General features: G+C 43.5%; 1 protein-coding gene across 8 annotated transcripts in view; it reads left to right on the forward strand.

The window, feature by feature from the left end:
* Positions 1-16,769, forward strand: part of LOC142767047 (uncharacterized) — a 195,675-nt gene that overhangs the window by 45,233 nt on the left and 133,673 nt on the right. For 3 of the 8 annotated variants that reach the window (XM_075868267.1, XM_075868262.1, XM_075868270.1), the window contains exon 2: positions 4,564-4,628. The exons of 1 other annotated variant lie outside the window; for it this stretch is intronic. Coding sequence is in view for 5 of the 7 variants with exons in the window: in XM_075868262.1 (XP_075724377.1) it covers positions 4,586-4,628 (43 nt within the window). In the remaining 2 variants the exon portion in view is untranslated. Of the gene's footprint in view, positions 1-1,617; positions 1,643-4,563; positions 4,629-16,769 lie in introns of all 8 variants that reach the window. 4 more of the 8 variants (XM_075868268.1, XM_075868263.1, XM_075868264.1 and 1 more) reach the window with 3 other exon arrangements.

Here is a 16,769-nt window from a genome sequence, read left to right on the forward strand (position 1 = left end):
CCCAAATGGTCGAAATTTCCGGAGATCTCCACTACGGCGTCTCTCTTATCACATGGTTGCTTGGTGGCCTTAAACTGCACATATCAATCAATCAATTACCTACCAATAATGAGAATTCACTTCATTTAGGGCTTCACAACACATCATACGAGCTTATAGAAGCAAAAATAATTGCACAATATCAGTGACTAACGCCTAGTAAAACAGGCAGAGCCATCCAAGAGGAACTCGGTATAAAGTACGTAAGTCCATTTGGCACCAAAAAAAGACATCTAATAATAGATCAGGAAATGTTAGTAATCTTGCCAATACTAAACAACATGCACCGCTGCTGCCATCAGGCAAGGAGATTATAAAGAGCGAAAAATAAACATAACAACGTATAAGATTTACGGGAAACAACTTACGTACACGCAGCCAAATACAACGGAAATGTCAGCATGACAATAGCAGTAGTGGACTACCAAGAAAATCATAAGATGAGCCGTTCATTCAGAACGAGCTTTGCAGATGAAGCAGAGAAAGCAGCTGTTGCACTGACCATAACATCCACCTTGAATTAACTATTCGATAGCTACTCACAGACGACTGTGAAGAAGTTGGCACGAGGGTGAATATCCCAAATAGCTTTAAAAATATTGGTTGCACACAGAGACCGATGAACAGTAGATATAGTCTGGGCACCCTCCTCCTTGCCCTGCAATGAGGCTGCACACACGACAGCTTGAGGACTCACAAACCGAGCCACTAGATTGCTCTGGTCGAGCTGGGAAGATGATGAGAGATTTGAGCGGATGAACACTTCCAGACATATTACGCAGTATTACAGGCTAAGCAGGATAATTTATCCTCCCACACACTCTTCATTGAACGAAGAACAGGCTGGGGCGTGCCGCCTACTTCAGATCAATACGTTCCCTAGTCTTTAACAATGAACCGCTGCTGCCCGCCGTGGTGGTCTAGTGGCTAAGGTACTCGGTTGCTGACCCGCCGGTCACGGGTTCAAATCCCGGCTGCGGCGGCGGCATTTTTGATGGAGGCGAAAATGTTGAAAGCCTGTGTGCTCAGATTTGGGTGCACGTTACAGGACCCCAGGTGGTGAAAATTTCCAGAGCCCTCCACTATAGCGTCCCTCATAATCATATGGCGGCTTTGGGACAAGAAACCCGACATATCAATCAATCTATAAACCGCTGCGTGCCGGAACTTCATTCGAACAAATTTAAACTTTGCAACAACACGGCGAACTTGAGCCGAACCTTATAAGCAGGCCTGCAGGCCCCCATGAGAGGTGAATTTCCAGACGGGAGTAGATGGAATACCGTGCTCTTCAGCTCTGGCTTTCAATTACAACTCCACCTAATACAGCAGGCCAAAAACGCCACCGAGGCCCACAGAATCATGGCCGTCGTCTACGTTTGGCCCTTCCCCTCCTTCGACTAAAAGATAAAGAGAGTCATTTTGCTAATAAATAGATTTTATTATTCATCATCTAGAGATTCAGTCTTATTACAAAGATGTCATAAGGGTGACTAGACCAGATTTGACCTTTGAAGTTAAAAGTTCAGAAGGAAAGTTTTTAGCATGGGCTTGTAATCACTATTTCTTTCTTCCTAGGTCGACTCCACCTGCTCTTCCAAGGGTACATTATTTGTGAAATATACGACAAAAACGAACGAGATTCATCGAGATTCTTGGCCGTGATAAGATTTTCAAATCGTGGTGCTCCGTTATACGCCGACGTAGGCACTACAGAACAAGCAGGGCCATCATGCGTTCATTTCGAAAGAGCATTCGCAGATTCACTAAATCCTAAACCTCTATGACCTGGTACCCAAACTAGTCAAATGAGCCGCACATCTGGTAGTGAGCGAATACAATGTCTCCTAAATACGTGATAAATTAGGTGCGCTTGAGGCAAGACAGGCAGAGACGCAGTACTTTAGAGTAACTGCTACTTATAGAAACGGGGGCACATTACGTAATGCTAGCACTATTGCCAGCAGTTCAGCTTAGTAAATTAGACCTAAGTCTGGTAGCAAAAGTGACAAGGTGCAATCTAGAGAGATAGATAGGAGTCACACTTTCCTTTTATACACAAACGAAACCATCAGCCACGTATCAGAATGTTTGTTTCTAGATTCGTCAAACGATTCTGAAAATCCCTATTTGGTATTGATATGTAAAATAGTAGAGGTGGCAGCGGTAGTGGCATGCAAGATGGCCAGAACCAATCTGAACATTTTTGACTCAAGACTGTCGTTTTTCGGCTGCTCTGGCGTTTTTGTTTTCGTGCGGCGTTTAGCCCCCAGGCAGCACCCCAGGAGTAGACCTGCTACCGTGTCGTCGATCGCGCATACGAATTCCGCGGCTGAATTCGAAACTGAAATACGACTCATTTTTTTCTTATATTTGCACCGTTTAAACTCTAACGAAAACTCCAAAGCCATAATCTTGAACCACTCTTTGTTCTGGGCATGGTTAAATTACATGGGTCGCAAAACCTAAAACAAAAAGTCCACAACCTTCACCACAGGCCTCTATGGCCACTGACGATTCCAGTGTGACAAGTTGAGGATGGGCCCAATAACCAAAGATACAAAGTCAGTGTGATTTTTTTTTGAAATATACGTAATTTTATATATGCAAACGTTAACTATAAATTTATTTTACGGTTTGTTAGCAGCTGCCTAAATAATTCATTGGCTCAATTTTGGTCGAGCGCCATAAATGTGGCGGTGTAGTATCTAGGCACTATGCAATCAGAGCTTGTGTTACCTTCAGCGCATTGCCGGGTAAACGAGGTGTCACTTATGTTTGCGCAGTGCTTTTGTGCGTACCTTCTAAAGTTAAGTTATTTGCCTATAAGCTGTTTACTGGCGGGACATTTGAAAACTCAAATAGCTCAAAGAATGTGTTGTTAGCAGCTCCTGCGACATCTGACTGCCTTCGCTGGTGCACGGCTTTCAAGCCTTCGCCTTTTGTGACGGTGAATGCGACAAGCTCAGCAATGAGATGTTGTACTTGTCATCATCATATTCATCAGGTTGACTACGCCCACTGTATGGCAAAGGCCCCTCGCATGTCTCGCCAATCAACCCGGTCTAGTGCTTTCTGCTACCACGTTACACCTGCGAACTTTTAAAAATTGGCCACCCAACTTTCTAGGTCCCGTTCATGCGTTCGCATTCTTTGGGAATTTAGTGAGTTGCCCTTAATGACCAGCGCTTATTCTGCTTACGTACCGCGGGCCCGGCCCTTGTCCATTTCTTCATCTTGAATTCTCATACGACATCCTTAACCCTGGTTAGTTCTCTGACCAACCCTGCTATCTTCTTGTCTCCTAAGGCTACACCTATGATTTTGCTTTCCGTTGGAGCAGTTTCAAAAGCTATATTCGCAAGGCTGTAGCCTCGCTGCAGTGATTTCCCATGATTGGTTGATGTAAGTTTTCGAAATATTATGCTCTTGTGCTTGTGAACAGTGCGTATCTATTTTTAGTGCGAATATTTCTTCGGGTGTTGCAAATATACTTATTGGCTAATAAAACAACTTTGCTTGCTGAATATTTCTTGTTTTTTTTTCTGGCACACGCAAGTAGTGAGCCATGAGACACCATAGGTCGCATATTTTTAACAACACTTTAAATAGTTATCAACGGTGAACCAATTTTAATTTTGCTTTATATCGGTGCAAAGCCTGACATCGCGGCCCCTATCGGTCGTGATTTCATACTGTATTGTATATTATTGTTATCTGTTAGTTTTCTCCTCAACATGTGGGGGCGACGGTAGTAAGGAACAACCAACTACTCAATAAAAAGGCTTAGAATGAAGTTGCGCTACCAGTTTACATATACTTTTGTTCTGAGCATCCAGCTTATCTCAAAGGCATGTCTCGTTCGTGGCTATTTCATCGAGGCACTCTGGTGCCGTCTGCTATTGGTGTACTAAAGATCGCATGCCATCGATTCGCGGAATATCGTTTTTTCACGTTATGCTTTATTGAGAGTTGGTTTTTGACTAACTAAAGGTCGATTTTTTTTACCAGCATTTGCCAGGAGGTAATACTAAAATGTAGGGTGCTTGACTTTCCCTCTTGATTTAAGCTATCTAATGGACGTGTAGCACGTTATACTCGTTAATACATAGAGCTTGGGGTTCTTTTGTTGCCTTTCGAACGAGCAACACCCTGTATAAGTTACTTAAAACTGTTCTGTCTAAAACTGTTTCTTACAGCTGGTAGTTGCTCATTCTTATGGCCGGTAGTTATCGCGTATGGTTTGTCAGGCACTTTTGCTCAAAGCTTGTTTAAAAGACATATAATGTAAACTTTATGGGCGTTTCATAAGTTTTTTCTGGTAATTTCGATTGCATATGTTGATGCAAGTACATTTGCAGTGAAGTGAACCTAACAGTAGCGCCATACACCCATAAGTTTCTCACGTGACCAATGCTTAGCACGCCTCCATACTGTCCAACGATGCGATATAATCAACACTTATTAGCTTGGACGCCAGATATTGCGTAAGCAATAGTGAGCTCCATTCAATTTTTTTTTCAGAAGAACTCGCAAAATACCCAGCATGGTCCGGTTTTGTTCTTGGACAATAGTATCTCTTATTATTGGTAAGTTCTCAATCAGCATTTTTCCGCGCAAGCCACCGAACAACTATAGTGTGTATCCCAGCTTGTGTATGATTAATAATGAGCTCAATAATTCTTTGGTAACAAGCAATATTTTATTTCAAAATACTGGGGACCGTCATTTCTCTTTTTTGCGTTGCGCTTATGAGATACTTATATAAGCAAGATAGAAAAATGGGTGAATGGGTATACTATAATCACCAAGCAAACAAGTTATGTGTAAAGCACACTCAAACGTTTTCAATATGTAAAGGGCACAGGCAATATATGCGTTAACAGTATAAATGGGAATGACACCATTTTGCGAAGAATTGCAGCCTTTCATCGCTCAGATGCGATAAGGCTAGCTGGAAATATTGAAGATTGTTTCAAACTAACAGAGGTATCCCACAAGGATTTTGTTTTCACTACTCTTTCATTCAAAATTACGCTAACAACCCTGCTTGGCTACGTTAATGAATTACGGACGTCAATATTTTGATATATGCTGATGGAGTGACTTCGTTGTATTTGCATAAAAATGTCTCAAGGCAAGCACAACAGCTTCAAAAAGCTCTTCATGTGTTTCAAAACTACACTGGGAATGTAGGCCTGCTCGGCCGAAAATCTAGCTGTTTTGGTGGCTAACAAGGCAGTACGCAAAAAAATCAAGCAGTGCTCTTCTACAACTAGACTTGGCGCAGTGACCATTGCTGAGGCTTCGGAAGTCCTGCAGTTGAAACAGTAGCTTGCCGGTTCGGAAGGATCTCTGCATAAGAGGCCCGGGAAATGGCCGCCGAATTCTGAGGTTGCAAGTGAGGCTGCCGAACTTGCCACAACATGGCACAGCAGTTCTTGGGACGCGGCAAGGGCACGGACTTGACGCAACAATGGAATGAACTGTAATAAAATTTCGTTTGCGAAACGCCATTTTGGCTAGAGGGAGTTTAGCGCTAAGGTTCGCGCTTGTTTTCGCTGTATAGTCGGTTATGATGGGTTCGTTTTTGTGTTTAAAGGTTTGTTCAGAATTGGCCCTTCTATTTATTATTAAAAGGGGCTTGACGTGTTACTAGCGGCTCCCGTCTCTCTCTCAACTTCATTCCCTCCATGCGCTCCCGAGGTAAATTTGTGTTATCCAACAGTTTTGGGCACTGGTTCTACAAAGTAAGACAGTTTCAAAAAATACTTAATCTCATTCGCCTCTTTGCATGAAAAACAGCTGCAACTCATTCAGACATATCTCGACGGTTTGTCCGCAAAGTTCTGAAGCCATAAATTTCACACCAGGTGCAATTTTTATGGTGAGCTTTGACACAGCTGGCACAGCTGGAACCGTTATGCAATGTGCACAATAACAGCATTACCCCGACACTAATATACCATCTTTACTGGAGCATGCCCATCTCAACATACCTGCATATCTGATTTCGCAACAATAAAAAACTCGTAAATCAAAAAAGCAACTTGTTCTGGTTGTTGCTACGTTGCAAGCTCCCTTACAACGTGGCTCTCGCATTAACAGCCAGCACAAGGTTATGCCTCCCTTGGAATTTACCACCATCACATCTAATAAAATAACTAAATTATGGCGCAACAATTCATCGGGTAAAATTGCACTGTCATTCATAAAAGCACCGTACGATAATTCTTGCGAAGTATATACAGATGCTGTTATACTACAAGACGGCGTGAGGACATCACTTCCGAGTACTGCGCATGATTTTGCCAATGATCACTAGCATTATCTCTCCATGGAAGGCATTCTTTTTGGGCTGAAAACTCAAGCCAGCCATGAAGCAGTCCAGGACGCCACTTTTAGGCAGCCCACATTTATTCACATGGAGAGAGAGAGAGAGATAAATAGAGAGGAAAGACAGGGAGGTTAACCAAGCTTGGCTCGGTTGGCTACCCTACACTTGGGGTAAGGGAAAAGGGTAATAATAGAACGGAAAGAGACAGAAAAGAAGAGGAGTAAGAAAGAGAAGCATAAATAGTCAGCTCGAGACTACACAGCACGGCCTCGCACAGTTCTTTCACAAGCGGTCGTGAAGTTTGGTGGTCCTTATAAAGTACAAGAGGGCTTTCGTGGCTTTGCGCGTAAGGGAAGCCGTCGGCCAAGGTCCCAGGATCTTCTCTTCTGTAAGCGGCCGTGAATTCAGCTGACAGAGCTTGGCTTCCATAATACGTCGTTCGGTCTGGTATGCTGGGCAATGACATAAAATGTGCTCAAGCGTTTCCTCGCAGGCGCAGATGTTGCATGCCGAAGTGCTCGCCATTCCAAGGAGACGAGAGTACGAATTCGTAAATGCCACGCCCAACCTCATGCGACACAGTAAAGTTTCAGCGCATCGTGGGAACCCGGATGGCAAACGAAGTTGTAAGTTTGGGTCGATTGAACACAGGTGCGTCTTGGGGAAACCCTGCGTATTCCACAGTAGGAGAGATATACGGCGAGCAAGTGATTGTAGTAGCCTTGCAGCGTCTGTTCGCAAGAGTGGTATGGGCGTGCGCTGGTCTTGGTAATGAGCCGATCGAGCTGCTTCATCCGCGCGGTCATTGCCGACGATTCTGCAATGACTCGGCAACCACTGAAATACAATATCGTGACCTTCCGCGAGCGCTTCGTGGTAGTCGTGCCTTATCTGATTTACTGATTGTTCATGTAGCCCGTGCTGCATAACAAACTGTAGTGACTGTAAGGCTGACCTGGAGTCGCAAAAGATGGCCCATTAATTAGGTTTCTGGCGAAGAATGTACTTTACTGCACCTGGAAGTGCTGCGAGCTCTGCTGCTGTCCACGTCGTGGTGTGAGAAAACTTGTACTGAAGCAACACATTTTCAGATGGAACAACCACTGCTCCTGTGGAGCTGTTGGAATTAGCGGAGCCATCGGTGTAAACATGTATGTGGTCGAAGTACCTTTCGTCCAACAGACGCAAAGTCAATTGCTTCAGGGCTAGCGTTGACATGCGTGCCTTCTTAATGATTCTAGAAACTAATAAGCGCATGTCAGGTTGATGAAGACTCCATGGCGCAGTTGCTTGATGCATCGCAAGTTTGAAGCCAGGTGGTAGTATGTCCTGGTGTTTTGTCACGATACCGCAGTACGAAGAATGGGGCCTCCGAGCTGTCAAACACGCTAAATGATGTGACGGTAGCCGTGATAAATGCCGAATGTGCGCTCTCAACGTCTCGACAATGATGTGCATTGTGACTGGTTGTTCTTGTGCAATAACAATAGTTGACACTGTCGATGAGCATCTTAGAAGGCCCAGGCATGTCCGAAGTGCTTGGGCTTGTACGCTTTGCAGTGCACGGATGTTAGTCTTGCACGTGTTGGACAGGACAGGAAGGCTGTACCGGAGAGTTCCGAGAAAGAGGGCTGTATAAAGCTGCAACATGGAGTGCATGGATGGGCCCCAAGATTTTCCAGCGACGAACTTGAATACATTCTCAATGCCATTGAGCTTTTTCTTCAGGTATGTGACATGCGGGCTCCAGGTTAGGTCACGATCTACGATGACGCCTAAGAATCTATGAGTGCTCTTATATGGGCTTGATCTGCCATCGATGCACAATGAGTAGAAATACATCGGTTTGCGTGTAAACGCCACCGCTGCGCATTTTTTTGTGGAGATAGTCAAACCTTGCTGGCGAAGGTATGTCGATGTCATTGTTGCCGCTTTCTGTATTCTTGCGCGCACTTGAGGCCGTGTCACGCCGGACGCCCAAATGCAGATATCGTCAGCGTAGAGAGATATATAAGCCGTCTGTGGCAGCATTTCGGAGAGTCCAACGAGAACCAAGTAGAAAAGTGTTGGACTCAAAACACCGCCTTGTGGCACCCCACGACTTGTGACATACTTATTCGTAGACCCATCGTCAGTTAAAACGAACATGGATCTCTTTGTGAGGTAGCTTCTTACCCATCGAAAGACACGACCTCCAAGTTCAGCTGCTTCAAGAGCATTAAGAACAGCCTCGTGGGTCACGTGGTCATAGGCACCCTTCACGTCTAAGAACAGAGCTACCGACAGCCGCTTCTGAGCTTTCTGATGCTGAACAGAGGTCACTAAGTCAATAACGCTATCAACTGAGGACCAACCTCGTCGAAAACCAGTAATAGTATCAGGATAGATGTTATAATGTTCCAGGTACCATTCCATGCGTGTAAGCAGCATCCTCTAGATGACCTTGCCAACGCAGCTTGCTAGTGCTATAGGCCGGTATGATGCCAAATCGAATGGAGACTTTCCGGGCTTCAGCAAAGGCACCAGGCGACTACACTTCTACTCATGAGGCACCATTCCATCATGCCAAGACTTATTGAAAATGTCCAGGAGACAGCGCTGTGCCTTCGGGCCTAGGTGACGTAGGGCAGTATAGGTCACTCCATCCGGACCTGGGGACGATGAGCGTCTGCATGTGTTCAATGCCGCATGAGGTTCTTCCATGGTGAATGCAACCTCCATTTGCTGATCTCGTGCGACTGGAACATCCTGTGGCATTAGATCGATCGGCATAGAGATGTCACCAGCGATCTTTGCACAAAATTCCCCAGAAACATAAAGCTGTGAGCGGCGTTGATGTAGCGCCAGAGCGGCGAAGGGGTGACGTTGTTGCGGATGCGAGTGAATACCTCGAAGAGTCCTCCATACGCCAGACAAGGACTTTCGAGGGTCTAGCGAGTCACAAAAATTTTTCCACCGTTGTGCATGAAGTTTGTGCATTCTACGATGGATTTTTTTCTGAATGCGTCTGGATTCTCTGAGGTCAGAAATAGATTTCGTGCGTCTGTATCGTCTTTCGGCACGTCGGCGGACCGCTCGAAGTTGTTCCAACTCATGGTCGAGTGCCGTGCGTCTCGATTTTTTCGAACATATCTTCGTGGAAGTCTTCATTGCACAACTAATCACTTCTTCAATGGATTCCGGTGGTTCGTGCATGTACTTGCTCTCCACTGATATCTGAAACTCTTCCCAGTCAATAAGTCTTGAATGTCCAGGGGAAGGAGAATCGTCCAAACCTCTGACTGTCACGTACGTGGGGATAAGGTCGCTGCCATGTGTTTCAATATCTGTGAACCATTGGACTTTCGTGACAATGCTATGTGACACTAATGTCAAGTCCAGGCAACTGCTGTAAGTTACTCCTCGGAGATAAGTAGGGCTGCCGTCGTTCAGCACCTGACGTATTCATTGACCTTAGGAGCTATCTATAAACTGAAGAAAGTTTAGAAGGTGATGAAAATATAACAGGAGATTCATAAGATGAATTACAATGAAGCTATTTGCGACAAGTTACATTGAATTCAAGGTTACACTGCGACCCGACACGATGTTGTTGTGAACCAGCAGCCACATTGTCACAAGATATACACCTTCCAGCTATTTGCCTTCTACGTTTACTCGTAAACTAACTAAATGCCCGTGAAAATGTTCGTCGGCAGGATGCACGTGCTCCTAACACCCCGTCTGTCTGCTCTCTCCCTCCTTAACTTACTAGGGCTGAGGAAGCCATGCTTACGAAGGTTTGGGCAGGAGTGGTCTTTACACCGGCTGTTATATCATCATGGAACTGGTCGCATTAACTGATTGGTAATACGGGTCTTTATGGTAGCACTCCAGTGATGCAAGCAGATGTATACCGCTTTTTACAGACATGCTAAGGCTTGCAGTTAGAACGCTCCCGTCAACTGCTGCAAGGTAGCCTTTGCTACAGCGACACAGCCATTTACGACAGCTGGATACATCACAACGCATTCCACAAGACATTACATCTATTCCAACGTAACGCTAGCCTTACCTCATACATTTATTACACCTACACGCACAAATTAGGATACCTTATGGGTAATACTATTTCACAATAAAAATGCACCGGGGCATTTCAATTACGATAAACCACTACAAATTACAATTTTCAAGCCATCTCGCGGTCGAGTCCTGTCATTTTGTCTCATCCTGAAGTACACATTCAGTAAAGTGAATGCTCTCCAAAAACATTTCTTGTTCTTGAGTTACTACACTTAGGCTCTTTTTTTATGTGTTTTCCTGAAGTAAAACTACTAGGTTAAGTCCTTTCACAAGCTAAATGTCTGTTATATAAACTATTCATGGCGTCCATACACATCGCGATTCGGAGAACACTGAAAGTTGTCCTGCAAAAGTGAAATGCGATGGTGTAACAGCACCCGCGCACTTTGTATTTACAGTCGCTAGCTTCAATCAGTTCACAGTGCTCGCCTCAGCCATGATGAAAAACAATTGAACATTTGTGCGCACAGCCTTGGCTGTTTAGAAATATTCTGAAATGGCTACTGCATGTTCAGGGTCGGAATAGCGAACACCTCTCAAGTCCTCCGTTTGCGATTCTTTAGAGATACCTCTATGTGTCCGTGAGGCAGAAAGTGAACGTAGGAAGTTGCTTAGTTTGTTTATTGATTGATATACGAGGTATAACACCCCAAATGACTAAAAGAGGCGCCATATTGGGAGCTCCGAGAATTTACACCACTGGGGGTTCTAACGTGCACACAAATCTCAGCCCATGGGCATACAGCATTTTCACCTCTATATAAAATGCACCCACCGCATGAGAAATTCGACCCTGCAACCTGCGGGTCGAAGTTTGTTGGTACCTTTGCCAATGAGAACCGTCAACTATGGCTGAGCGCTTTGTACATGGTGGGGCCTTAGAACAACCTAGAAGCCTTTTCACTCAGGGCTCTCTGGGCACCACCATAGTCCTCTCTGGGCTGTTGTTATTGAGCGTGACCCCTAGAAAAATGCGCTACCAATACTGCGACATCGGCTTTTGTACTCTCGTGAAACAGCCCAAAAAGAAACAAATATTCCTTTCCATAAAAAAACTTCCATTCAGTGCGTATTTCACTTGCCCTGGTGATGTACATAATTTTAAGCATCTTCCACACATTATTAGATGCATTAAAGATGGAGGTGACTGCAAGGTATTTACACAGCTTTTTTAAAGCTGTTTGAAGCAGTAGCGTCGTTCTGTAGTGTAATTTTAGGTTGAATGACACATTTGTAAATTTAGTTTATATGCATCTTTTTCATTTTTTTGATCACGAACAGCGCAACGCTTTACCTTAAGTATAAACAGTATAACCTTCAGCTGTGCGCGCACAGAGAAGACGATTAGGCAGATGCCCGGTACTGTGCGAATCAGAGTTATATGAAGGATGCGGAAGTAAGAGGACTGGACTGTACCTTTTTTAAAGATGATAGTCTTTTTTAGGGACATTCGACGCAAAACATTGGCCCTGTCTGTCTATCTATCTGTCTGTCTGTACACTTGTCTGTTTGTCCGCCCTTAACTGTACCCAAACGGCACTAAAGTGGTAAAACGATACTACAAACAGCCGACCCCATCCGCAGCGCCCTCCAATATTGCTCAAGATTCAGCGTTCATACTTGTTTGTTTGTCGATTGAAAAGCAATTTTCGCGCATATCTGAGACACCGTAACAACAAGTCAATATTCTTTATGTGTGTGTCTTACTAGATAACGCATACATAAGTAAATAGAAAGACCGTAGCATTTATCACGTTGCGCTGACCAGGCAACGCTTGCACGAAAGAGCCAGTGTTTCCAGCGCTTTGCTAAGATAAAACGGTGGCGGCACTTACCTGTCGCCTTGCGTTCTACACCTTACAGCTCTGAGACGGGCGTGCAGGGACGTTGGCTACGTTTTACAAGATAACTGCCAGATAGCACTCATGTCTCACGTGTGACGTGACTTGAAACGCTTGTTCGCCTCCGCTGCATGCTCGAGGCACTTTAACTTGGCCCTTCCAGAATACCATTCATCAATTCTCTTGCGCAGAACATCAAATAAACGCTTTGTTCAATCTCTTCAGACGCACAATATCGTCTATCGACTACAGTTGCAGGGTACTATGAATATACGAGCCGAACTATGAGAGTGAAATAACTAGGACAGTTAAGATGGGGTGGATCACATTAGGCAGGTATTCTTAAAACGTGAATTGTAATCTGCCACTAACCGGTAAGAAAAAGATATGTAACAGCTGCATCTTGTTTGTACACACCTATGAAGCAGAAACCTTGAGTCTTACAACGAACTTTCACATTAAATTGAGGATAGCGCAGTGAGCAATAGAAAAGACAATGATAGGTATAACCTCAAGTGACAAGAACAGAGCAGAGTAGATCAGGGGACAAACCGGGTGAACAGTATCACAGTTGAAATTAAGAAAAAGAAATAAACAAGGGCCGGGCATGTAGTGCGTAGGTAGGACAGTCGGTGGTCATTAGGGGAACTGACTGCATTCCCAGAGAAGGAAAATGCACGAAGGTGAGATAGAAATTTAGGTGGGCCGATGAGATTAAAAAGTGTGCGGGTATAACGTGGCAATGTGAATGACAAGATCGGGTTGATTGGTGGATCATGGGAGAGGCCTTTGCCCTGCAGTGGACGTAGTCAGGCTGATGATGATGATGATGATGATGATGATGGTGGTGATTGAGGTGCTGGTGGTGGTTCCTTATCTCACAAGAACTGCAGGTTAAGGCAGCAAGCCTTTGTCACAACTTTAGGTTACCATTGTGACTAATAACCAAAAAGTTGGTAATGTACCTTTTATTATTTAATTGAGGGCGAGCCTTTAAGTGTGTGTCAATTTATGGCGCAGATATCTTCAATTGCGAAGCATTTTTTTGTGTGCGGACAGTACTTAGGACCTCTATATAATTATTTATCTATCTAACTATCTATCTATCTTGCAGTTTACGTCTGGGTGGCTCGCATGATGACCCACTTCACGTCTGGTTTATCACAATTGCAATGGGAGGGTAGGTTGCACAAGCAACCTGCACCACAGAAAGCGTCCAGTATATAATCATGACACACAAAAAAACCTTCTGAGCAGATGTCTCAAAAAATATATAACAAAAGTTTTTATCACGTGGCTGTGGCGCGTAATAAATTTTTTTCATAAGTTGCTTTTTCGGTGGGTAGCCGACAATGACCACTGTCGAAAGCGGAGGAGGGTGAGGCACAGCCTCCTTTTACTCCCAATCTCTCGGGAGATACACCTACGAACCACTACTATCCAAATATTTGCAGAACATTGATTTCCGAGGTGTGTCGAATCTGCTGACATATTTCAGAATTCTCGAAATTTTCACGCAGTCTGAGGTATTCATCATTGTACTTGACGGGTAAAATTGAAACCCATCACTAAAAGCACACACAAAGCATGACCATTCTAGAAAGTCAGATCATGACCACCTGCACAAGGCAGTGATGAAATTTGAATGACGACGCACAACAGCCGTAAGTTTTTGTGAAAACCTCAAGGTCTGTTCAAGTGTGCCTGGTGCATCGCCGAAACATGAAATTTAAAATAGCAAACATTTTTTGACTCGGCAATGTAAGTCCACCTTCAACTACAATCTATGTCGTCAGTATAAATCTAGCTTAATGAAAAATTGTAGTCGTCAACCAACACTAGCGGTAATACAGGCCACTCTAATAAAGTATAATATACGCACACCTGTGGAGTGACAAATTTAAAAATGTTACACTAACTACAATCAACAAATACTTGTGTCACGCTACTGGCTTTTCTAATTATAATAGGTAAATACCAGTCATTTAACATATCCAAAACCTCAATTAAGAAACTACGGAGACATATCTCCGCAATATGATTACCGTAAACCCGCCTCCTGAACAACAACTTCTATTTATTTTTTGTTTTTGTTGTTTTTTAAGGGAAAGATTTCAATCTTGCTTCATAACGTCTATGCAAGCAAGCTTTTTTACATGGGAATATTAGTTTCCAGTTTAATATGTGCGCATTCTATTTTTACGTTTTTACTTTGTTACTATCGCTGGAACTGTAGCACATATACGGTAGCCAGGACACACTCAAGCTCATTGGAACAGCTGTTAAAGATGATAGTATTTCTTGGGTTCTGTCTGTCTGTGCATTTGCCTAGTTGTCAGCTGAAACACTTCCCCAAATGGTCAAAACCCATCCCCATCCAAAACACCTACCGATATTGCTCTAGTTTCAGCGTTCAAGCTTGCGCAATTGTAATTTAAGAGAAATAATTGTGCATATCTGATGCTTAATAACAACACGTGAATATTCTGTATGTGTGTCTTATACTAGAGAAGGCATACATAAGTAATCCTAGGGACCGTAGCGTTTATCATGCTGCGCTGACAATGCAATGCTATGCACAAAAAAGGCAAGTGTTACCTAGTAACGATGCACCAACTGACCGTATATAACCTACTGCTGCATACTTATCATATACCTAGTGATGATGTAGCACAAGAGGTATTTTGATTTAGAAAATGAACGTTGCTGCCGTTGCGGAAAAGAAAACTTTGTCGTACGAGCATTGGCATTTTTCTGCAGTGCCGCTTGAAATATGTGGTCAGGTTTGCCGAAAATAGGAAGTTAGAAGTTTTCAAGTTTTCGAGTTTTTGGTGAATGATAGAATACAACTGATATTGGGAAGATGCAACAATTTCAGGTGTAGGCCTACATGTAAAGACAGCGGAAGAGGCGCCAGTCTGAATGCAACAAAGAAAGACTAACAGGCACATGAAATAACCTAATACGCATTCACAAATACAGCGAGAAAACACGTATAAAAATTGAAGATAGCCAACACAAACCACTCAATAGAGGAATAAATGCGATAAAAGCAGGTGTGTTCCAACACAGTAATAAAACTAATGCCAAAAATCAATACATGCATTGTTAAAATGTATTCTTCACTAATGAAGTGATTAGAAGAGCTATATTTTCAAAAATGATTGAAGCCACATAAATGATAACATTTTGTTTCATTGTTGAGAGTGCAGCAAATTGGATTAGTGCTGAATCAAGCAAGTTACTTGCCACAATTGGCTGTAATTTTCGGTATCAGAAAACTATTTGACATAGGAAGCCACGTTGCAAAACTACTAAATTCATGAACAGAAAAACCACCAACAAAAACTTGGTGATTGATCACTTTATGCAACAAGACTGGCAGCTAGCTGGCTTTCCATATGCAAGCCATAGGTAGTAGATAAAATTTTAAAAATAGCGTTCGCATCAACGAGGAGGCACCAATGTGATAATTTTCAGCGTGCGCTTCTGAATATCAGCTACACTAGCTATGTGAGTGTATTTCCAGAAGTAGTAACACAATATTTGAGTTATGTATAGATGAAGGCTTAATATAGTGAAAGTATAATAATGCCGAAGCTTGAAAGCGTTTTTGTTTCTTCTCCAATGCCACAGCGAATTTTTCTTTACTACTGAAAAAACGTCAATATTAAGGTTTAGATTGGAATCCGCACTGACTCCTTGGAACTTTCCTAGTACTACTTTCGTTAACTTTCACACTGTTTATTCGTTCTGCAAGCCAGATGACAATAATTAATTAGAACAAACACTACGAACTGATATTTAGCAGCGGTTATACATATGCAATTCTTAAGACACAAGTCTTCAAGCTTCTTTATGCTGTTGTTTACGTTATCTGAAAGCTCAGTGGGGTTAGTGGCACAAGCTATGACCTAACAGAACATATTCTAAATTATGTAAATACCTCTATTAACTCGGGCAATACTTAACAGACAGACAGACAGAAAATAAATGCTGTTAAGATCTTGAGAGACCACTCGATAAGTCCTCTTACGGGGGAGAAGCCGTCGCGCGCCAATTTCACATTAGAACAGGCAGGCGGTGTCTGAACTGTTGGGTTCCACGTTAGAGCGGGCAGGTGGTGCCTGACACCCACGTCATTAACCCTCTGGATGGTCCGGACTTGAGCAGCGAGGTCGAAGCTCTTGAGCACTTTATTCGACTCTCCTTCTGTGGTGAGGCGATCGTTCTGCCATAACAAGAGACACCACTAGAGCATCTGATCTATAGTGGAGAAGAGATCTGCGTGATTCGGACAATCGGGGCGGTAGCAGTCCTTGTACCCGCTGACTCTGGGTAAGCTATGATAGGACTCACTCTGCAACACGCAAAGCGTAGAAAACCGAGGCCTGAAATGTCTGGCGTAAAGGGAGGAGGTAGACCCTACTACTGAGCCTAAAGTTCTTCGTCACCTCGTCGAGTGTATTGAGGGAACCCTCATAGAC

The sequence above is a fragment of the Rhipicephalus microplus genome, chromosome 7 (assembly GCF_043290135.1).
Source record: "Rhipicephalus microplus isolate Deutch F79 chromosome 7, USDA_Rmic, whole genome shotgun sequence".
Taxonomy (NCBI): Eukaryota; Metazoa; Arthropoda; class Arachnida; order Ixodida; family Ixodidae; genus Rhipicephalus; species Rhipicephalus microplus.